The 23,234-nt window shown below is 38.8% G+C and overlaps 2 protein-coding genes across 2 annotated transcripts; one reads left to right on the forward strand and one right to left on the reverse strand.

The window, feature by feature from the left end:
- Window positions 1–773: 773 nt before the first annotated feature.
- On the reverse strand, window positions 774–16,017 carry LOC119029999 (serine/threonine-protein phosphatase with EF-hands 2-like). The gene is made up of 21 exons (XM_037117282.1): window positions 15,878–16,017; window positions 9,774–9,869; window positions 7,811–8,115; window positions 7,484–7,553; window positions 7,359–7,376; window positions 7,224–7,232; window positions 6,984–7,111; window positions 6,001–6,055; window positions 5,661–5,836; window positions 5,421–5,535; window positions 5,264–5,310; window positions 5,005–5,171; window positions 4,241–4,277; window positions 3,431–3,580; window positions 2,956–3,309; window positions 2,676–2,861; window positions 2,377–2,519; window positions 2,071–2,177; window positions 1,790–1,953; window positions 1,603–1,690; window positions 774–1,241 (listed from the first exon to the last, which is right to left on the reverse strand). The coding sequence occupies exons 4-21, from the start codon at window positions 7,533–7,535 to the stop codon at window positions 1,057–1,059; spliced, it is 2,181 nt and encodes a 726-aa protein (XP_036973177.1). The 5' UTR covers window positions 7,536–7,553; window positions 7,811–8,115; window positions 9,774–9,869; window positions 15,878–16,017; the 3' UTR covers window positions 774–1,056.
- Window positions 13,353–17,826, forward strand: gsdf (gonadal somatic cell derived factor). Its single transcript, XM_037117283.1, has 5 exons — window positions 13,353–13,625; window positions 14,318–14,466; window positions 14,582–14,674; window positions 14,757–14,881; window positions 15,913–17,826. The coding sequence occupies exons 1-5, from the start codon at window positions 13,504–13,506 to the stop codon at window positions 16,060–16,062; spliced, it is 639 nt and encodes a 212-aa protein (XP_036973178.1). The 5' UTR covers window positions 13,353–13,503; the 3' UTR covers window positions 16,063–17,826.
- Window positions 17,827–23,234: the final 5,408 nt, after the last annotated feature.

The following is a 23,234-nucleotide window of genomic DNA, read 5'->3' on the forward strand; positions in this document are numbered from 1 at the left end:
CTATATAGTCCTCCAATCACAGTTATTCAGGAATAACTCATGAACGATTCATTAACTTGTGTGTTGTTCCTGATTAATTCTTTACTTTCTTCTCAGTAACATTTTTGTATAACTTATTGTAAAGTGTTACTGCTACGTCTTGGCTTGTAACATTTGCTGAAATATTAGCTTCTGCACTGATTGAAAAAAATATGGAGGTCTTGTGTAGAAGACAAGCTGCCACCATTGAGTTTCCCCAGCACAGGCAGTTCACAAACAATAATCTCAAACTAAAATCCCACGGGCCAGCGTGGCCATTTGACCTCGGGGCGCAGCTATCATCTTTGGTCCAGCACATCGAGTGAGTGTTAATGAGTGTCAATAGTCAACAACATGACATGACAATCAGCTCACCTGGCGCTGTTCCTTTCAGACATGTGTCTCTTGAAGCTGAATTCCAACCACGTTCACCTCCACACATCATTTGGGTCTAAACTCCTGACGGCACCCTCGTTTTTCCACCTCCTTTCTTTTCTGGCGTCCAGATTTATGTGTTATTTTCACTCCAACATTAGCCAGAGTTTGTCAGTTCAGATTAGTTCAGGACTTTCAGGAGAGAAGGTTTTCTGTGTTTTCTGTTTATGATTATAAACAGTGTGTAATTTGGTTCAGCACTTGTGAACAGACTTTGATGTATGAAGTCAGTGGGGCTCCACTGATTCCTAACTTTTTTCTGCAGATTATCATCAAAAATGTGCTCAACATGAAAGTCAAAGACAACATAACACACCATCAAAGGTCTTTGATGTTTATTATGCACATCTAAATAGGTCATCATTAAGCTATGCGCAAATCATTAAAATACACTAACTTCTTAAATAAACTTGAATACAAAAAGGTAATAAAAAAAGAAGAGCTAAACACCAAAGAGGTAGAAAAGATCTAGTTTTTATATGGATGAACGATGATGCACTCAATCACCCCACAAAGATGAAACAGAAGAGATATTAGAGACAGTTCTTGGTGCTGTCTGAGCAGCAGATCAGCAGGGACGGCTACACTTCCTGCTCTAGGCTCTCAGTTCTGTGAAGAGAGGTCCACCAGCCGGAAAGCCTCCATGAACTCGTTGATATCGATGCTGCCGTCCTTGTTGAAGTCGATGCTCTGGGCCAGGTCTGCGATGGCCTTGTCGCTGATCTCCACCTGAAGATGCGAACTCAGGAGTTTCCAGGTCTGACGAAACTCTTCGAAAGAGATCAAACCTAGAAGGAAACAGAGCAGGAGGATTTATTTGTACTTTCCAAAGTTGTGTTTTAACGAATAACACTTTGAGAGTTTGTCAAACATTTATAGAAATGCCTTAATTGTGTTGATGCAGAGGTGTTACTCCCACTTTTGTTGTAGAGAAATGCAACACAACACAAACCTAAGTACAGACAGTCCTGAGAGGACTGTTGTGAATGTCTGTACAAAATTGAATTGAAACCATCTTGTAGTTGTTGAGATATTTTGAGTTTGGACTGGCCAACAAATCAACCAACGTCCATAAAGCCATGCCAACAGTGTGGCTAAAAACTAAACATGAAGCCGGTGCGTGGGAGCGAGGCTAAGCTGCTTACTGACCTGAGTGATCTGTGTCTATGATGCGGAAGATGGTTTCCAGGTTGGAGTGGTTTTTGTACATGGTCTCCAGGATGCTGTTATCAGAGATCTGAGATGGAAGAGACAAGTCAATGTGTGTGTCCGAGGGAGGGAGGGGAAGACAGAAACAAACTGAAGCACACACCGACACTGGCTGCACAAGGCTGACCTCTAGTTTGGGCTCAGTGATGGAGAGCTCCCGTATCCACTGCTGGTAGTCCACCATGCCGTACTTGGTGCTGCTGACGAGCTGAGGGCGCAGCACCCTCCAGGGCAGACCCAGGTTCAGCACCCGCTCCATAGCGCTGGCCCAGTGCCTCAGAGAGATCATCCCTGAGACCCAAACGGAAATATACAGAACTTCTGTTTCCATACATCTGCCACTAGATGGTGATGATCTTAATCTTCTGTTGTGCTAAATCTGAATTCATCGTCGCTCTGGCAAAGTACCTGTGTTGTTAGGATCAAACTCCTGGAAGGCACTGATGAGATCTGACTTATGAACAAACAGTTGCTCCCTCAGAGCTCGTAAAGCTGATCTCTCTGTCGACCCGATACTGAGAAAGCAAAAAGGAAACAAATAAGACTATTTACTACCACTCAATTCGTCTCAATGTCTACACAATCTGTGTCATCAAAAACCCTTCTGGTCACAATTTTGTCCTTTAAATCTGAGCTGAAAGGGTTCTTGGGACAAAAATAAAAGTGTTTTCTGAATTGTTTTCTTGAATTTTGTGCAGTCTGGGTTATGTGTACCTTTGTCTGAGGGTGAGCTCTCTGGATGTCCTGCTGGCCTGATACTGAATGAAATGTGGGACCAGGTCAGGACCCATCCTGATGTAGGCTCCTCTGTTGCTGCCCACCTCATAGTAGTTAGACGCTGAAAATATAGTCAGCACCTGGACACAACAGAAATAGTTGACAGTCACATTCTTACCACCATCAGACACCAGCGCTTCTTGATGACACCATACAAAAGCAAAACGTTTTTGCTTCCATGAACAGTATCAAGCTTTCAACTCTATCTACCTCGTCTACATCTCATTTGTGCTCACCATGCGGTTGTGACAGAACTCGTAGCCTTCCTGTTTGCACTCATGGGAGCGGATGAGGAGCTGGAGGTTGTGTCTTCCCAGCACTTCCTCTGTGACGTCGGGCCCCCAATAGCAGCCGCCACCTCGCACCTCGTTGGGTATGCAGCCATTTTGGGGCATTGGGTCACTCCACAGCATGTCCACGATCTATTTGGCCAAAGTCACAAAATATTGAACTGTGCGTATTTCATACAGACTCAGTGTTGAACACCTGAGATCCTATATTACTTCCGTCACTTACTTGTTTCCACTCAAGCTCATCCGTTTCTGTTGTTTCTCCAGACTCTGGGTCTGAATCAGAGTCGGACCTTGTCGGTTCTCCGTAGGACTGGTCAAACCCAGCCAATCTGCGCCTCTTTTTCAGCTCCTCCTCCACTGACCAGCTGAGTTGACTGCTCACCGGAGGGTTCTGGAGCGAGCGGCGCGGGAGGTTGTGCCTGTGAGCCGGTGCTGAGCTGTTGTAGGTCAGAGAATACACTCGACGCCGGCCCTCCAGCTGACCAACGGCCTCCCCGTTACTGTTGTTCATCGTCTGAGCCTTACTGCCATTGACTGCATGATGGGTCGGCTTGGGAGGCCTGAGAGCTGACACATACTGCAAAAAAAATAAATAAATAAAGATAAATGATCAAATTAAATTTAATGATCATGATCATGAAAAATGTTTCTGGGTTTGTTGCCTGTAAAATGCCCCAAATTCATTTCTACTCTCTTACTTTGTGTCTGTCCATTCTGGCTATCGTGTCCAGGTCTGTTGTGTCAGAGATCCCACCGTGTGCGATCAGCACCTTGTGATCGATCACTGTGGCCAGAGGCAGCCAGCTGAAAATCTTCTGGAGAAGCTTCAGGATCTTCTTGCCATGCATCTGCAAGTAAAGTTTCACCATTTTCAGTATTTTCAGCTGTTTGTGAATACACATCTGGTAATCTTGTGAGTACTTAAGCCGGCATGACAGCATATGTTGGACTGACTCAAACTTCTGTGGGTGTGTTCATCCTGATGAAGGAATATGTGGTTCATTGATGTGTGGATGGCACAGATGAATGCGCTGTATCAGGTTTTAGGACAATATTCCTTATTAGGGTCAATTTATTGTTTGTTTTGTTCTTATCATGAGATTTGTTAGAGAGTATCCTATAACTCAGACATTTTAATCACTACGCTGGGAGTCAGATCAAGTGTATCAAAGTTCTGATTGCAGACAAACTGATTTTACTCAAAAAATGTGGATTCTCACTGAAGTCAAAAGGAACAGCCATGGTCACTAACGTCAGGCGAACTGAGAAAAGTTACAGTCTGAAGGTTGTTTTTACACATGTAGGCTTGAATGAGGTGGAAACAGAAGCACATGTGGTTGGCACTCATTTGACCTGTCATTTGATGCCACTTTGTCATGCATGATAGCACTTATACTTTTTATTTTACAAGCTTTTTGTAAATAAAGCATCCAAATACTTCCTCCATCACTGAAGTTTGGCTGTCAGCAATATAACATTGATGCAAAAGCAAATTTCTCAGGACCTACCCTATATTTTCCCAAAACTTCTTTAGTGAAACCATATCTGGAGAAAACACACATTAAATATCCAGATTAGTACACACATCAGATGTAGGTTACACTATTGTGACTGTCACTAACTTTACTAAAAAAATAATCTTTAGAAAACATGCAGAACAAGTCAATAAATGTGAGTTTGACAAGAGATGTAGCTGAAGTTAACTCCATAGCTTTAAATAGGCACTATGTAGTTTTGGAGAAGACATTCAAACTCAGAATTTTAATATTGACATTATTAATGTGATAATAAAACTAAATAAAACAGTATGACACTGTATTGTCTTTTAAGGTGAAGAGCTTTCTCTTCTGATTAAAATTCTGTCCCCAAGACTACATAATGCACCTTTAACTAATCATGGCAATGAATATTTCTGCAAATCACCAATATGTTGCAACTATGTTTTGCTATGTTAAATGTTCAATTCCATATTGTGGCAACAGTGTGCTTATGATCTGGTCAGGTCTGATTAAAAAACACTTGGTTAGGACTAGGAAAAAAGTTATATTAACTGGTTCTGTCACAACAAACCTGGTCAAACTGTCCCAGCGTCTTGTCAAAATATTAGTTTTCTTACCACTGACACGGAAAATTAAAGTCAGCTCATGTACATGTATACAGGTAAGGTAGAAAAGTTGACTTGATTCTGAGAAACGTACAAATTTAACGTATCCAGGGTTTACAGAAACATACAATGCCAACGCTGTACTCTTATCATGAGCAGGCTGATTACCTCAGGTTGACAATGTGGTCCTCATGGTTTCCCCTGTTCAGATGGACGTCATTGGGATAAACCAGCAGGAACCCAAACAGGATGAGCAGGATTTCTAAGGAGTTTTTACCACGATCCACAAAGTCTCCGTTGAAGACATACGGTTTCTCCGAGGAAGGCAAACCATTCTGGCCAGGTTAAGTTAAAAGTAAGTAAAAAATAAAAAAGACCCTAACATGATCTCCTGTCTGACAATATGATGATTTGCATGTGTGTATACCTTATAGAATATCAGCAGCAGATCTTCAAGATGACCATGTAAATCCCCTGTAAAGACATAAATGATGTGTTCATATTTGTGGCATCACGAGTGCACTCTGAATGTTACAATGTGCAAGGAAATAGAGTAAAATGTGTCCTGGACAGGCCTGCTGTACCGCAGATGGTAATCTCCTTTGTGTGGCAGACAGAGACTTGATTGATATTTGGAAGGATTCTTAGAAGTTTCCAAGTCTCTCCAAGAAGCTGAAGAACATAGCGTGCATGGAGCTGCTACTGGGAAAAGAGACAAGAATGACAAACTGACCTCTAAAGAAGACGAAGACAATCTTCAGATACTTGTATCGTCCTGTCTGCTCTCTGTGTCAAAAGAGTGGTTTATGCATCTGTGTACCTACTTGTTTGTGCTTGAAAGCCTCCACTAGCTTTGATACCCCACAGAAGGTCATGGGGAAGGTCAGGTGGGGGCCGCTGTAGCTATCGGGCACCTCAATGCTCTTGTAGCAAAAGTACCTCTCCCATTCTGTGTCCCAGCAGATTTCATTCTTACGAAAGATGTGAGATATAAGGTTTCCTACATAAAGGCAGACAGGGAAGGAAAGGGAGGTGGATCAGTCTGTCAGTTGAAAGCCATATGATGTCTCTCGGGAGGGAGTAGACCGGGTGAGCTCAGATTATCTCACTGCCGGTTATCTAATGAAACCTACAAGCCGGTGAATTAAAAGTTCAGAGTCTTACTTTCACAGCTGGCTGGGGTGAAGTGGTCCATCAGGAAACCAAAGAAATTGTAGAGCTGCAGGACAGAGAAGCAGAATTTCATTAATGAAAAAGACAATATAACCACAGCCAAGCTAGACACAGCTGTACTTTGAGCTCAATGCTAATTTCACCATGCTAACATATGCTCAGAATGACATTGCAAGCATGACAAAGTTTATCAGGTATAATGTGACCACACGTAGGGCAGGTGGCGGGGTACAGCATGATGCACACCTATGGTCTTTGGACTATGGGAGAAAGCCATTGTACCTGGAGAAAACCTGCGCAGGCACGAGGAGAACATGCAAAGTTCTCACAGAGAGGCCCTGCCCCAGCCAGGCTTCAAAACCCACAACCTCGTTGCTGTGAGGCAGTGGTGCTAGCTGCACTGTGCTTCCCTTCCAATATAGTAAAGCCTATTTCACTTTGTAAAATAGTGTAAAAATAAGTGAGAAGTGATGGACCTACTGTCTGTTTTGGGACTACATGCCCTGCTCAGTGCTGGGGTTTGTTATCTGTGTGTTATGTGTATAGAGGCTATGTGTTACTGTCCAGGTGAAAAACTTCAACTTAAATTAACTGCGTCAGGCCCCACAGACGTATGACTTAGCTGGACTCAGAAAAGTGCTGCCCGAACTTCACTTTAGCGAAGACAGGTCACTCTATACCATACACGTCAACCTTGTGGTGGTGATGGAGGAAATGTCATGGGATCACCAACATTAGTGCGATTTATCCACTGAAGACCAAGAATATTTGTTTAAAAACAAATAATGGCAATGAATCTAGAAGTTGATACTGATTATTATATTTTAGTCTCAACCAAAGTGAGGGACTGACCAGCATAATGATATCAGCTTGGCTAAAAGAAGCTAGCTGTCACTGTGGGAGAGGGCACACTTTTAGATTTGAGTTCTGCACAAACCTTTTCCCTAAAATGTTTTAACATTTTGTGACCTCACCTTGATTTGGTCTTGCTCTCCTGCATATTCAATAGACTGGAAGATGTTCCACGTGCACCTGCGTCTAATCTCCAGCCGGGCAACATACTGACGGTACCAGCGCTGGATCAGCAGAGCCGCTCTGATCGCTGAAGATTGAGAGAGGAGAAGGAAGTGCTTTAATCATAACCAACACGCTGAAGTAATCCTCTTCTCCCATGATATTCATACACTAGTGTAAGATCTACACTGATGACTTACCAGTGGCAGCTTTACAGAGGGCATAAAAAATGATAGCAGATAGGAAAAGTTATCAAAAACTGTAATTTTAGACATTTTAACTGATTGTTTTGAATATACGCTGTAAAGAGGTGATGGAATAAAACGTATATTCACCTGGAACTGAGATGCTCACTGAAATGACAAACAATAATAGCGAAGATGTTAAATCATTGTAAATAAAACAAACATTAATTTCAAAGGTTGAGTATTTGCAAGAAGCATTTTGATAAAGGCCTCACCCCTGTCACATTTCTTCAGCTGTCGTTCTGATTTTCCAAAGCCACATCCCATGACCCTTTGCTGTTTTCACTGTCAAGGACAAAGATACTTTAATGTGAGCATCTTGCATCATGCAATAATAAACCTCTTCATATAGTATAACATATTTTCTTATTGTTTTATTTGTTTCACTACATATTTTGGAATTAGCAAATGTCTTACTGTATTCATTTTTTTCGTAAATAAATCATCAACAACATCAACAAGAACAAGAAATAATTCTACAAATGAATTAGAATTACTGGAAAATAAAAACAAAGCATCCAACTGGCCAAAAGGAACCTTACCTGGCCACGTTACCTTTCCGTCATCACCTCCCCTCACGTCCTCTGCATGTTTACAGAAACTTTGGCCTTTTTTTCCACAAACTTGCCCATCACACTGTCACAATTTAAGCAGAAATATGAACAAGCGTGCACTATCTCCTTGACGTTTCCATTTCCCAGGCTCAGCAGCACAGGTGCCAGTAGCTGTAATGTTGTAATTGGATGTCCCCTCTCTGCAGCTACACACACTGAGCCATCACCAACACACACTGGCTAAAGGTCTTTGAGTAGCAGAGCCAAGTGTCTTGGACAGGCCTCATGATTACCTAAACAAAACAAGATGAAGGGGGATTAGGATTAAACCTTACTACGGCTGGCATCTACACTGAATAAACGGATAAAGGCTCTGATAAAGGGCAGCAACTGTTTTGAAAGGTTGTTATAGTTGGCCTCAGCTCAAGATCTGTGTCATTGTTGTGACTCAACTATTAACGTCAGTATTCTCTCTCGGCCTCCATTAACAGTTAACTGACCGACATGCTTTTAAATTGACTCACTTGTTAGGTGACACAGATCCAATTAATGACTAATTAGTTAATAATTACTTACTCTATTTGTGAATCGTCAAGTAAAGTGAGATATAATGCTGAGTCACAACTAAAAACTACTACAGAGTCTATTAATTAATAATTACAATAATTTCACAATCATTAGTTCAGTTTTCTGTTTCCACTTTACTTGAGGGTCCTTAGAAGAGTATTTTAAGAATAATTAACGAATATCCTCAGTATAATATTTCATTTTAGTTGAGGATGCACAAAAAGAGTAACTAATGGTTAAGTAATTAGTAATTATTCGAGTTTAGTTGTAACTACTCAGACGGCAGTGTAACGTTGGTAATGGTTCAGTAGTCAGTAACTAATGATTCTTATCTGTAACTACTCAGTATTATGTTTCACTTAAATCAAGGGTCACAAAAAAAAACAAGTGAGGCGGTCCGTGTGAAGAGGTCGGCTCCTTTTACCAAAAAACAGATTGTGTACGTATATATTTATATTATATAGTTATATTTTCTACTTTTTAAAATAGTTTATATTGTTAATTTGTTATATTTTCTATTCTTTAAATAGTTTATATTGTTAATTTGTTATATTTTCACTTAATAGTTATTTGATGCATGCACCAACATCACCACAACAAATTCCTCGTATGTGTAAAATCGTACTTGGCAATAAAGCTTTTCTGATTCTGATTCGGGCTTTTCTGACTACAACTCAAACATGACGAAAACATTTCTTGAGCTTTTTTGAGTAAACAGTTTGACTCAAACTCTGACAACCAACACCAACAAATCCAACCAATCAGAGGCTGCGGAAGATGGATCTTATGAGAGCAACTCTGTCCTCCTGAGTATGACTGCACCCTCTGCTGTTTCCTTCCCCATGAGCTTTACAAACAAAATAACCATGTGATAGTTTGGTAGATATTGTCACAGTCCTGCAACAGTATCGCAGCATTTTTTATGTATCTTTGGAAAATTCTGTATATAGTTACATCCATAATAATTACTTACGAGTCGTCACTAGTTTGTGTCATTCAGAGGCTGGTTCATTGTTAATCCGCAACAACTCATAAAGAAAGTGGTCAGTTTGCCAAATCCTATATAAATATGAACAAAAAAATTACCTAATGATTCATTAATATAATATCTCCCAGTTACTTCTAATTCACCACTATATCAGCTATATAGTCCTAAAATCGTAGTTATTCTGGATTTTTCAATACTTAGTAACCACTCATGTGTTTGTGTGCCTTCTTAAGTGTTGCCTCTGCATCTTGCTACAAAATCCTGCAACATATTTAATCCATATTAGATTGAACATTGATGACAAGTGAACGTCTTTACAAAGAAATCGTAACTCCCCTCATTTTTTGTGTTGAAAAACATTTCAAGTGTACTCTGTGATGTCTGCTTGTGCAATACCTGCATCTTGCATCCTCCACTGTCCTTCATCTGTGTATAAAGGCTCTTTGTGTTCGTGGCCAGCAGCAGCTGTTGGCGGCAAGACTCCCATCGGCACTACAACAAGGAAGTTGTGGGAGATGTCCAATACTCAAGGACTTGGCTCATTCATGCATGATGGGAGGTAAAAAGCTGCAGTATCCCACAGTGACTGTAGATGTGTGTGTATTTGTGCGTCATTACTAAAGAATATGGATGATAATATTATCAGCCATATCCAAGACCAAAGACCGAGACCAAAGTTGTATTAATCTAGCTAACAAAACTTCTTCCCCTCTGCCATCCCGCCCATTTTCTCCCATCCAAAATCTTTAACTTTTGAACAACAATGAAAGCCTATCAATCATAAGGAATATGCTGCATCAGCTGCAGGGCCACACAGGCAAGAATCATTTAGAATACCATAAAAGTTACTCTAATAATTATTCAATCAATGAAACTGATTTACTGTCATTTATTAAATCTTCCAGCACTGAGAAGTTGAGATATATTGATGATCAAATACCTGAGAGTGAGATCTTCAAGGTGTTGTTGAGACCTGTTGCACATTTTTTACTAATTACTGTCACATATTTGTATAATGATACCCAGATAGACAGGACACCAATTGCTTTAGGGTTATGAATGATTTGATGTTTTTGCCAAATAAGTTATTTTTAAAGGATTTTAAAGCAATAAGTTATTTTTAAAGCAGTGGACACAATGAATCAACCATAAAAAAGAGAAGTATTCCTGTTATATTTTAGAAAGCAGGTCAAAACAATATTTTTCAACAAGATAAAGGATGGTAGAAAAACTTTTGTCCAATTTTTATTAACTTTTTTCTGGTACATCTTGACTGAAAATGTATCTGTCCATGCCATTGGACATCATGTACGATTATTGCCTAGTATGCCTTTACTTAGAATTTGATTTTGCTATTTAATGAAACTATCAAAATCATATTTAAATAAAGAACAATCCTAATCTAAATTAACAGAGTAAGAGATCGTGAGATGATAAGTGGGGTTGCTTCACAAATCTGTGTTCATTAGAGTATTTGTAGTTACCATTCCTTTCTTGCATTCTGACCCTGGCTGTCTCACACAGCTGTTAATGCTGCCAAGTTTACTTGCTGGGGGCTTTCCGACATTAACTGTGTCTGCAGGACACATGATTACTTTGGGTTGCATTTCTTAATACCCAGGTTAACTTGGGTCAGTGGTTCCTAAAACTGGGGGGGGCATAGAGACACCGAGGGGAGACCTGAATGACCAAGGGAAAAATATAGAAAATGAATATGATTTATGTAGGGAAAATAAGTAAGAGTTTGTGGTGCTATTGTGCTGACCTTTATTTTAAATAAACCTTGATCCTTTTTTTAGTTGCTTGGGGTAGGGGACACAAACTGGTTTTAGCATGACAGAACAGCTAAAAGCTATCTTTACATTTACCATGCACAGCATCTCTCTGCCAGTTTAGCTTAGTGACTTGAGTGAATGACAAAGTGACTTCCAGCACTTCTTTTTATTTACGCCACTTCTGCAAAGTTAATGTTCCCTGACAGATATTCAGTACACTAACAGATTAATGCCTGCACTGAGGTCCGCAGCACTGATATAAGATCTGCAGGAATGAGAAATAAATATTTACTTCAGAAGCATCCCCTCTTTTCATATTTGCTGCAAAAGAAAACATTGCAAGTCTTGTATCAGCTTGTACCAAGAATTTCTGTGGCTCTGTTGATTAATTATGGTTTGATATCCACTGCGGCAGATACACTGTTTATTCTGGGCCACATGGGAAAGTTTTGCCATGAACCAGTTTAGGCCTCAGCGAAGACTCAAGGGACGTCTTGAAGTTACCATTCCTTGCCTGCCTCCAAAACTTGCTGGCTCACACAAGCATCAATGCTGCCAAGCTTACTTGCTCTGGGCTCTCACATATTAACATCATCTGCAGTAAACATGATTGCTTTGTGCTAACAAAGTACCGCTCAAGTTCAGATCAGGCAGGCTTTTCCTACCCACCACAGGCCACGTTGGTCGAGCTTAGCTATGGCCTGGACACTGTGCAGCCACACCGCAGGCTCGTGATAGGAAACTATGACTATTTACCAAACATGTGGCATGTGTTCTCTACATTGGGGAGACAACGTGAATAAAAAAGAGAAGAGTGAAGAAAATATATCAGTTAGGCATGTATCAATACAAAATATCAGCTGCACTGGCAACTCTCTTTTTGCAGATATGCTGTTTATTCTGGGCCACATGGGAAAGTTTTGCTGTGACCCAGTTTAGGCCTCAGCTAAGACTCATTGGAGGTCTTGAAGTTACCATTCCTTGCGTGCCTCAAAAATATGTTGGCTCACATAAGCATCAATGTTGCCAATCACCTGTAGTAAACATGATTGCTTTGTGCAATTTTTATTCCCACAACCTCCCATTCTTGAACAATTACTGCAGGTGAATATTGTTATAATCAGCAGAAGCCTTGTATAAAAATAAATACGCACAAAGTAGGTCACTCAAATAGAATCCGTCTGGCCGAGTCTGGTTGGCTGATGTTTCATGATTCAATTGTGGATTGGTTGTTATATGCCTTCCGTTTTTTTGCAAGCACTGGAACTAATTGTAGTAATTGGATCAATATGTATGTCATTATGTTACATAACTTCTGTGCACTGTAAATAATGCTGGGTTGTTTCAACTTAAAAAGTTCAACTGCTGCCTCAAAGGTGCAAAATGTGAGAATTCTGGTTAAAAAGGCAAAACTTCACAAAAAAATAAATACAGAATGTGAAGAAATAAAAGTTTTTACATTATGAAATTCATGTATTATGTTGGTAACCAACTCGCCACAGACTGTCCTGGTCACAATATCCCATGTGAGCAGTGTAAACACTTCTCTGGTACTCTGAGCTTCCAATTGGACAACTAGCAGTGTGGCTAACTGAGCTAACTAGTTAAAGGCAGCTACAGTTGGCAGCAGTTAGCGTTTCTTACATATGACACCTTTAAGTTGAATCAACAGCTGTTTAGTCAATGTGATGAATATTATCAACAAATTTACTTTCTTTACATTCACACTTTGAATAGTCAATTTTTAGATTTCACAACTTGAAAAGCTGAAACTTTTAACTTTCAAGCTATGCATGCTGAGAAATATGCTACTGTGCTGATGCATGTGTCATTTGCAACCTTATCTTACAGAGTGGACTGAACTCTGTCGTATAGTCATCCAAATCATCATTTGGAATCAAAAAATTTAAGGCATTTTGTTCTGAAGTGAAGACATTTTAAGTTCAATTAAAGTAAAACAAATAAAACTGGGAAAAGATTATATTCCTTTAAATTCTTGAATGATTTTTTACAGTGTATATACGTTCTCTTTGTTTTATCTCCCTCCCTTGTCTCATTCCTGTCTGTTTGTCTTCAGTCTATAGTCTTTCTCTCTGCTGGATCATCCTCCTCGTACTCGTTCACAGGGACAAGACAACAATGTTAAGTATCTCAAGGACACGCTGGCGGTACAGGAAGATAAAAACCCAGGTTTCCCAGGCCCTGACAAACAGTACCTAGTGAAGCATCACTGCCTGGTCACTCCTATCTCCTTGTCCAACCAGACGCACCGAACCAATTGCAGCCTTCGTCCACCGCGAGCCTGACTTTAAACCAGCTGATCTATAGATTGATCGTCTGACTCATCCACCATGTCTCTCACATTCAGTGTCATGATGATGCTTCTGGGTGTTTCAGTGGTGACTGCTTTTGTCTTGCAGTCCTCAGAGCAAGAATCTGCAGCCTCTGCAAATTCTCCTATTTCACATCACAGGTCAGTATCAAACTTGTTTGTTCAATACTTTGTGTGCCGGTGCAACGTTCTATTTTTGTTGGGAGTGCAGGGAACATGTGAAACCATTTTTCTCAAGATTGACAAAATAGATTGGAAACACAAAAAGATGTCTTGAATCTCCAAATTATTTAATGCACCAAAGTAGTGATGTTTCAGTATAACCTAATGAAGAGCATGTTTGCTCAAAATGTCACTACTTTGGCGCATTCAATAATTTTTAACATCTGTCCTTTTTGGCTTGGATGTGCAAATAAACAAACAAACTACGAAACATCTCGTTGGGTCACTGAGGTTATAACATTTTAAAATAACCCCAGTGACCCAGACTTGCCTATCAGATAACATTGGGAAATCTGTTTTGCATGCATGCTGAGACATTTCCACATAGGCTAAAGGGAAACTGTGCGTTTGATTCAGGGTCACTTTGACCATTTGGTTTGTGCTGAGGTGTTTCATCACCCAACATCGTAGCCAAACATCTGTAAAGTGCTCCTCCAATTCATTAATTATTAAATACTTAATTAATTAATTTATCAAATACAGCAGCTACTTACTAATGCACCTTCATGTCTTGATTATAACTTATTATTATCTTTAAAAGTTTTTTTCTTCAATTTCTATGTGTTTCTGTTTTATCATTTGTAATATATTGAGTTCTCTGGGATGTTCAGGTGTCAGGGTGAATCACTGGAGTCCATCAAGAAGGCTCTCCTCAGCTCACTCAGCCTGCAGGTTGAGCCACAGCTGCGTGCTGGTGGGCTGAATGCTGTCAGAGAGCAATGGACGAGGATCTACAGCGACATAGCCAAGGACACTACAAGTAAGTAGAATCTAAAATATGTGGAAACTGCTGAGGATCCGACTCTTTTCCAGCAGGAGACTAAGCCTCATTATTCAACAGCATAAAGAATTCTTATTTCATTCTGTCCTTCCAGTTCCAGCAGTCTCCGGCTACTCTGTGTCACATGATGATGAAAACAGAACGAGCCTGAAATGCTGCTCCATGGCCTCTGAGATCTTCATGCGTGGTATGCAAGCATGTGTATGTTGGTGCATATTGACAAGCACAAGAAAACATGTGTTGTAAAAATCTATTCTTATGTGCATCAGATCTGGGATGGGACAGTTGGGTGATCCATCCTACCAGTCTCACTGTCATTCAGTGTGCACCCTGCAACCCCGAGGCAAACACGGTGCAGCGTCCATCATCCGACATCAATGTCCAGGACTCACAGGTATTATATTACAATTACATTTACATTCATCTATAGCACATTTCTCCCACAATGCATAGACATCTATTTGAAAACTTCCTTCTGTCAGATGCATGAAAAGTACTTAATTAAGTAAAAATCTTGAATGAAATATTAGTAAATTAAAGTGTCAACAGTACAGTGGATTATAATCTATGTATGTGTAACCAGGATCATAGATACTGTTGGGTATCACATGTTTTGTTAGTCAAATCTCTCAATCTGCAAAGTAACAAGTAACTACATGTGAGAAATAAATGTAGTGGAGTAAAGTGTGCACCAGTGTCTTTCTGCTTCAGACAGCATGCAGTTTACTTTGGCCTATTCTGGAGCTGAAATAGCTGCCAATAGATGAGCTCTCCTGCCAATACAATACCCAGAGTTGTTCAGCCAGAAATTAACTGTTTCGTGGAAAAAGGAGATGCGTGCATATGAGACCACATAACTTAGTGAAATTACTTGTAAAGATGAGGGTGGGTACAAAGGGTAATTTTTTCTACTTTAATCAACTTTTACTAAATGTGAAGGAGTTCTCTATTTATATGAAGTAAGTAAAAATTAAAATATACCTATATAATGAATTTGCACACATGGAAGCTACAGTTAGCAGCAGTCAGTGGTTACCCTGGTGATATAAAGCCCTGGGTACATATAGTCACATGACCAATTCTTACATATTGGACTTTTTAATATTATTTTGTGTGTATCTACACTTGAATATAACACCCCCACCAAAGCATGCAACAAATGTTTGCATTTTTATTTCTGCTTTCAGTTGGAAATGTCAATAAATTAACTAGTTTGTATTCATTTAAATAATTCCCAAATAAACTAAACTTTATACCTAAGACCAGGGGGGCCCAAACTTTTCCCGTGGAACTTATTGGTTGGCCACGTGGCCTATTGTACTGTAGTGTAATGATGCAAATTGCCCACTACTCTAGATTTAAATTTCTTATGAATATCAAACTGTGTTACCTTGCCTGATTTCTCCTGTCTTTGTCCTTTATCAGGTCCCGGTGCCATGTTGCAATCCCACCTCCCACAAATCAGTGCCTGTCATCTACATGGATGAATTCAGCACCGTCGTCATTTCCTCCGTGCAGCTTACCAGCAGCTGCGGCTGTGGACATTCCAACATCCAGCTGCCCAGCGAGGAGTAACATCTTGACTTATCATCCTCAGTATGTGACAACTGTAAGCCACCTGGCGCAAACACAAAAGCATTGATATACACAGGTCTGTCCTCTCTCACAAACATGTTATGTTAATTGTGTAGACTATTTCCCTCTAGTTTTTGGCTCTATCTTAGATCCTTCAACTGTGTATGCAAAACTAAGCGTGGGAACCAAAACAGAGACTCTTCAGCTTTGAATACTTGTCTGTCTATTCGAACCAAAGTGAAAGATGCAAGTGCCAGCACACATTTGTATAAAACTGATCAGCTATTATTTTTGTTGTGAAACAAATTAGATGATTAACATGTTACTGATCTCAAATTACAATCTGCATTTGTGTTCGATTAACATTTACCAACATTATGCTTAAAAGAAAAGGCACTAAAAAACTAATTTCTGTCAGCAAATTCAAGTATGCTACTCAACTCCAGGGCTAGAAAGAGCTGGACATGAGGTGCAACTGACACTTGTGTGATAAACAGCCAGTTAAAATGAACTAGAGTGCTATTTAAAGCTGCTGTTACACAGTGTTCCCTCCAAAAATGTGAGACTGTCCCGAGCCAAATTCTCTCACAGGCAAGTTGTCTTGTTTCCAATCTGGCTTCTCTTACATGTGAAAAGAAGGTAAACTGAGAAAAAAAAATCATTGTAGAATAAGTTACATTGTAATTATATACTTTAAGTAAATACTTGCTATTTTGAGGGTTAAACATTTTTCACAAGGAGAGTAACAGGGTTTGAAATCGTGCTATCAAGCTTTGTATCAGTTTCTCTGCATGAACAATATCTGTAGCGTGCTTTTCCACCAACGCCCACTGGCCCTGCTCCATTTTCATGTTTCAACCAGCTTGTCCTGCAAACTTATAAATATAACTTTAATAACAGACATCTAATTGTTTATTTGTTATATAAAGGGCAAGGATATAAGAAGAGAATAAATCAAGAAAATTCAAAATATTTTCTCTTGACATGCTTTATTATTATTATTATTATTATTATTATTATTATTATTATTATTATTATTATTATTATTATTTATAATTTTAATGATGTCTCACTTTGGCCAGTAAATGATTTAGAGTTAGGTACAGACATAAAAATAGTAATAAGAGTTCCTACATGAAACTGCTCACACCAAGATCTGTGGGTTATCTTGAGTAGCCTGGTCATGGCAAGAGACTGTTGAGCTTTTCAAATGTAATTTGTTGGCACCTACAGCACCACAAGTTCAAGTAGTTCCATTATATTCAAGAGAAGGGAGACAACTCGGAGGCTAATAGCTTATTTTCCAAAACTTTTGTATATGTATTTTTGATTTTGGGTTGAACTGTTTCTTTAAAACAAATAATGGCAATTTCACGTTTTACTTTCATACAGCTCACAGCAAAGAAACTGATTTTTGCCTTTAGAAAATTTCAGTGTCTGTTTACTTTTTTTTAACTGCAGAGTTCTCAGAATTGTTTTCCTAATATATCATTTCTCATGATGGTTACAGTTCTCAGTTGTGAATTTGTTTAATTTCTTTAACACTTTTTTTCACAAAATTACCTCACTACTCACTTTTCAAGAAGGTATTTTTCACAAGTGAACTTACTTTTTGAGTGGTATATCACCTCATCTTAACTAATCAATACATTCAGATTTAATGCAAACGGTTTTGTTGTGCTTATGACCAGCTCAATCATTTGTACCAATTTACTGATTTCTTGCTAACAATCATTTGAATAAAGCTGATTGAAACAAAGAGAATTTGTTTCTTGTTTTCACTTGAATGTCTTCCTTGAAAGATTTGTTTTAGATTAAAGTCAACAGAAGTATAAAACATAAAAAAAAAAAAAAACAACCTACACTTAACAAAGACTATTAGTTTGTGAAAAACATACCTTTTGCCAGCCGTCAGGGATGTCGAATTTCCCGCCTAAATTATGTCTACGGAAGCCTATAAGTACGGAAGCCCTTACAGGCGTATGTTTATCCATGACCATGAATATTACTGTATGTAAGCCTGTTGTTTAATATTGCCCTGTCTCTACACAGAAAGGATGATTAACGCTGTTTTTATATGAATGTGAAGGAATAACATACATGTCAAAATAAACACTTACCCATCTACGCTTCACAAGTGTCTCACTCTAAAAGGTCCGGGTTGAAACAAACGTTACATCACCGCATTATTTTGACACGTATTCCTTACAGCAGTCATAATGCAAACGTCGTCATATTAAATCGATAGGTAAAATATTCGCATGGCAGAAGTTCATAAAATGTTCATAGAGTCCCACAGAGCCGTGGGAAGGTAATTGTCGACTTTTTGAATAATAGAAAGTCCTGTTCTCATAATAAATTGTCTCTTTATCACATGAGATCGGCAGTTTGATTTTTTGAGTTAAAGTTATTAATTAGTTCGTTATCACAAGATAAATGTCTTTGCTTTGGTCACATAACGCCCAAAATCTGAAAATAAAGGCATTTAAAAGATAATTGCACCTGGCCGGTGTGTCACAGGCTTCCTGGAGGGGCTTCCGTAGTTATTGGCTTCAATAAATAGAACATGGGTTACGCGCTGGAGGGAGGAAAATAGCAGAGGAAGAAATTTTGGCAATGTAGCACAGAAAACAGGCGCTGGTAGGGGAGAGAGCAACGTGATGCGCACTTTTGACAAGTCTTCCAAATTTTTGCATGCACACTCAGGGCTTTTATCCTGGCTGAAGTGGAATCTCCATTTATGAACTGCGCGAGTAAGATATTGATCCTGGACTACAATGAAAACAGCAACTCCATAAAAGGACAGCAAGATCTGACCTTGTAGCAAAAAATAACTGATCAGTTTTACGTCTTTCTGATAGCCTGCTGGACATGATGTCAAGATATTTCAATGTGTGGGTGTCTTTTGGCATACTGGCCCCTCTGCTGCTGGCTGCAGGGGCAATTGTGTGTTCAGAGAAGGAGAAACTGCTGCAGCTGCTCCCCAGCAAGGTGACACAGCAGACGGACTGTTTGATGGAGTGCACTGGGATGACATACATCAAAAAACTGGAACTTCAGGACAACCGTAATATAAGGCTTAAAGACTCCTCTGAAGGTAAGGAGCCACACAGTGACATGATTTTTTATTCTAGGATGCTGCAAAATCACATAACTGTGTGTTTTCTTTACTATCAACAGGAATCAGTTACTGCCTATGTTAGCCTCATGCACAATCTGCATTCCTGCATGTTTATATATTTAATATTATATATTATTATCGAAATAATCATTCAGTTTTCACAATTTTGCACTTTTTAATCACCTTACATTTGCAATGCCTGCACTGTGGATCACCTTATATATGCACAACACCCCCCATTAACACATATAATGATGATGATGATGATAATAAACTTTATTTATACAGAACCTTTCACAACACAGCTACGAAGTGCTGCACAGGACCAAATATAACACAAAGTGCATGAAACAAGCTAATAAGCATATCAACAAAACTCAGAAAAGACAAAGACAGTCAAACAGAATGTCATCAAGCAAATTAAAACACCCAAATGCAATTGATTTTAAAGACCAGGCTGAGTTTGCACCCCTTATCTCCACTGGCAGGTCATTCCAAAGTCTCAGAGCCCTGACTGCAAACAAGGCAAGGTTAAACCAGTAGTAGCATAGACACAAGGCAATTAAATGTGATTTACAGGGATAAAAGAATACCTTTAAAAAAGACATTGTAAGGAATCAGGACGCTTATTCTTCTATCTATCTATCTATCTATCTATCTATCTATCTATCTATCTATCTATCTATCTATCTATCCATCTATCTATCTATCTATCTATGTATTTACGTTGAGTCATTATCAGTAAAAGTAATAATAATAACTTTCATTAATAAATAGTACATTTATTGTTGTATTAAAGTTATTTGACCTTTAACAAACAATGACATGGACAACACTTAATTTTACAGGTCTTGAAATTGAACGGTAGGACGATAATTACCAAGCAACATATCTGAGATTTCTTTGAAATTAACAATAAATATTTGTGAATGTAACGGGGCACTTTGACTATCTGGTGCACTATGTCCTCTAAAAATGACCTGTTTTTGTTTAAATATGAACTATACAGTATTTATTAACCATTTACAAAGTATTATAAACATCTGCTGCAATTTTATAGTAAACAGTTTTTGAAGCATTTAATTTTTTTGTTAACATTGAAATATTCATTAACCAGTTAAATTAACTGTAGATTTACCATTTATTAATATAATGGTTGTTTTTAAGTGTTACCAAGTGGTTCTCTTATATCAATTTATCAATGCCTGACTCTCATAGACTACAAAGTTGCACATGAAATGATCTGCTGACCTTCGGTTGATATTTTCTACCCCTAGGAGACCTCGGGGAATCCTGTTGGTCTACGGAGATCAAGTGCACCGTTGGCGAGAGCTTCCAGCATGCCTACGTGGTGGTGCCAGTGGATACATCCACAGTTGGACATGAGATGCTGGAGGTCAAAACCACAGGCCCCACTGCCAGCACACTGCCTGCACACAACAGCCCCACCGCAATCGCAGAGAACTGTGGCCTCCTTTACGATGTCACGCAGCACTTCAGCGCAGAAAACGTGGGGACTTCGTTCTGCGTACAAGTCATCACCCAGGGGGACGAAGTTCTTAAATGTCCTCCATATATGGTCACCTTATGGCAGAGAATTCAAAACCAGTCTAACCAAGAAGGTGCCGGATAAAATCTCACTGATGGAATAAGTAGTCACATCTTTTACTTATATAAAAAACCCCAAGTCCTGCATTGGAAATGTTATTTTAGGAAAAATATCAGGAAAATGTCCTTAAAGAAATGAAGTTAGAAATGAAGCTTAAAGTACCATACTATGGAAATACTCAAGTAGAGTACAGGTATCCTAAATTAGTGTTGTACAGTACTTAATACTTAGTTACATTCCACCACTGTAAAATATATCAGGATCACAGACCATGATTGAACATAGTTACAGTAAGTTTTGCATGGGACATAACCATAATAGATAAAGTAGTGTGTAACTGATTCATACATTATTACCACTGGCTTACACATCTCTCCTTTGCAGTGACTAAGGAGGTAATGTGGAATCAGAAAATATAACAGACGATGAGTTTGCTTTCGACTTTCACGCAGTGGAAAGCATAATGGCCTCTGCAGCTGCTCGAGTGACAGTAATTGTCCGTGCTCTCCTGTTTGTTGTTGCGTTACGGATCTGTCTTGCAGATATTCCTTTAATAGACAAAAGGCTAAAGTCGTTTAAAACACCTGCACATTTAAAGGACAAGTTCACTCAACAATTAAAAGTCAGTCATTGTTGTTTTGTTTTTCTTCTTTTACATTTTGAAAGAGTCCACATCGTTTCGGAGGATGGTGTAACCCTGTGTTGCTGTGAAGCTCTCAGAAAAGTTTCGTGCAAAGCCAACTTTCCATCTGCATGTGGATAAGCGTGACTGATTTTTTCATTTTTGAGTGATCTTAGTTAGTTATCCTTTAAAACATCTGTCTCTTGTTTTAGTTGTGCAGGTCATTTGTTGGCAAGATGCAGATGTGTGGATCACTTTGTGTGTATTAAATCCAGCTTTGTGAAGCACTTAGAGACTCTTAGACTTAGAGGCTGGATTTATTCAAAGGTGACTGGAGTGATGTAAAAGTTCTCAGTTCGATGATGATTGTAAATATGAGATGTTAATGGTTGTGAGTGTTTATGGCTGATTAAAACTGTTTATTTTCCTTTTCAGTCACGTGTTCAAACAAATGATTGCAAACCTACTTCTTATTACAATTAACTTCAAGGCAAATGAAGTATACACTTGCAGGCATGTATGTATGGAGATTTAGTCCACTGCCTGAACGGCAAAAAGAAAACAAATGGACTGACCGCTGGTATTTTTGGACACATACTACATTTGAAATGCTAAATGCTATATCATAGGACAATTAGGTCAACAACCCACAAGTGGCTCTCATGACTCTGAAACTCAGAGCACACGTGTCCTTAGCGACTCTGTAACACAGGTTTTAAAAGCCCGCAACTCCCCTCCAGTTAGTTAATCTCACTTGGATGAGAGGTGAAACATCTCCAAGAAGCTGAAACAAGTCCAGTTACCTATGATACAGCACTTAGAATTACCTTCACCTGGAGGACTGAGAACCTTCATCAATATATTTGTTTTACTGAACACACTAGTCTGGTAATAATATAATGTGTATGTGTTTTGATCATTTACCAAAATCTGTTTCTACCTGCTGCTGGTTGTGTGGCCAGAGTGATCTGTCAGTTGTGTTCTACTCACAAGAAATAATATAGTGCCACCTAGTGGTAAATAGTTAGTAGGGAAGTCACTACAGGGCAAAGACTTAGATAGATATCATCACAAAACATCCTCAGTTAATTACTTACATTAACACAATTATTCTTTGTATTTCAAGTTTCCTGAAAATGTCATGTTTGTATATCCAAATGAGACATTTTTCGAATACAAATGCACTAAATTGCATACATTTCCCGCACACAAATCAATGTGAACTTTGTTTGAAGCAACGTTTGTTTCTTTCTTTTCCCATATTAGAGTGAAAGGTTTTTACAGAGGAAATTTGGAATATTTCTTTTTATACTGAGCATATCAGGAAAATACAGCCAACAGCCCATATTCCCATGTTTTGGGGAATAAAATGTTGTATAAATCAGACAATGAATAATGTATAAATATAACCCTCTATTAAAATCATCAGAACATGCTGTAGAAAGGAATAAAACTGGAAAGTTTTTTGTATATCTGTGCTTGTGAAATGGAGATTCCGGCTAAAAGTATGATGACCGACAGCTCCTATGAGACAAAGACATATTTAGACAAAAGAAAACTACAAGGCACTCTTGTTTAAGCCTTCAGAATGCATTTACTGCCACGACATGGTTATATTAGACCATGAAAACAAACTTTGACCCATTTTTGACTCCCTGACATAGGCTCAGTTTTGTTCATTGTGCTCTGACACATAAACAGATACACACAGACTTACATACTGGCTATGGTTACAGTTTGTTTTATAGTCCCACATTTAAATAACCTATAAAAACACACTGGATTATGATAGTTAAATGTAAATATTGTAAATACATATA

Source organism: Acanthopagrus latus, chromosome 12 (genome assembly GCF_904848185.1).
Source record: "Acanthopagrus latus isolate v.2019 chromosome 12, fAcaLat1.1, whole genome shotgun sequence".
Lineage (NCBI taxonomy): Eukaryota > Metazoa > Chordata > Actinopteri > Spariformes > Sparidae > Acanthopagrus > Acanthopagrus latus.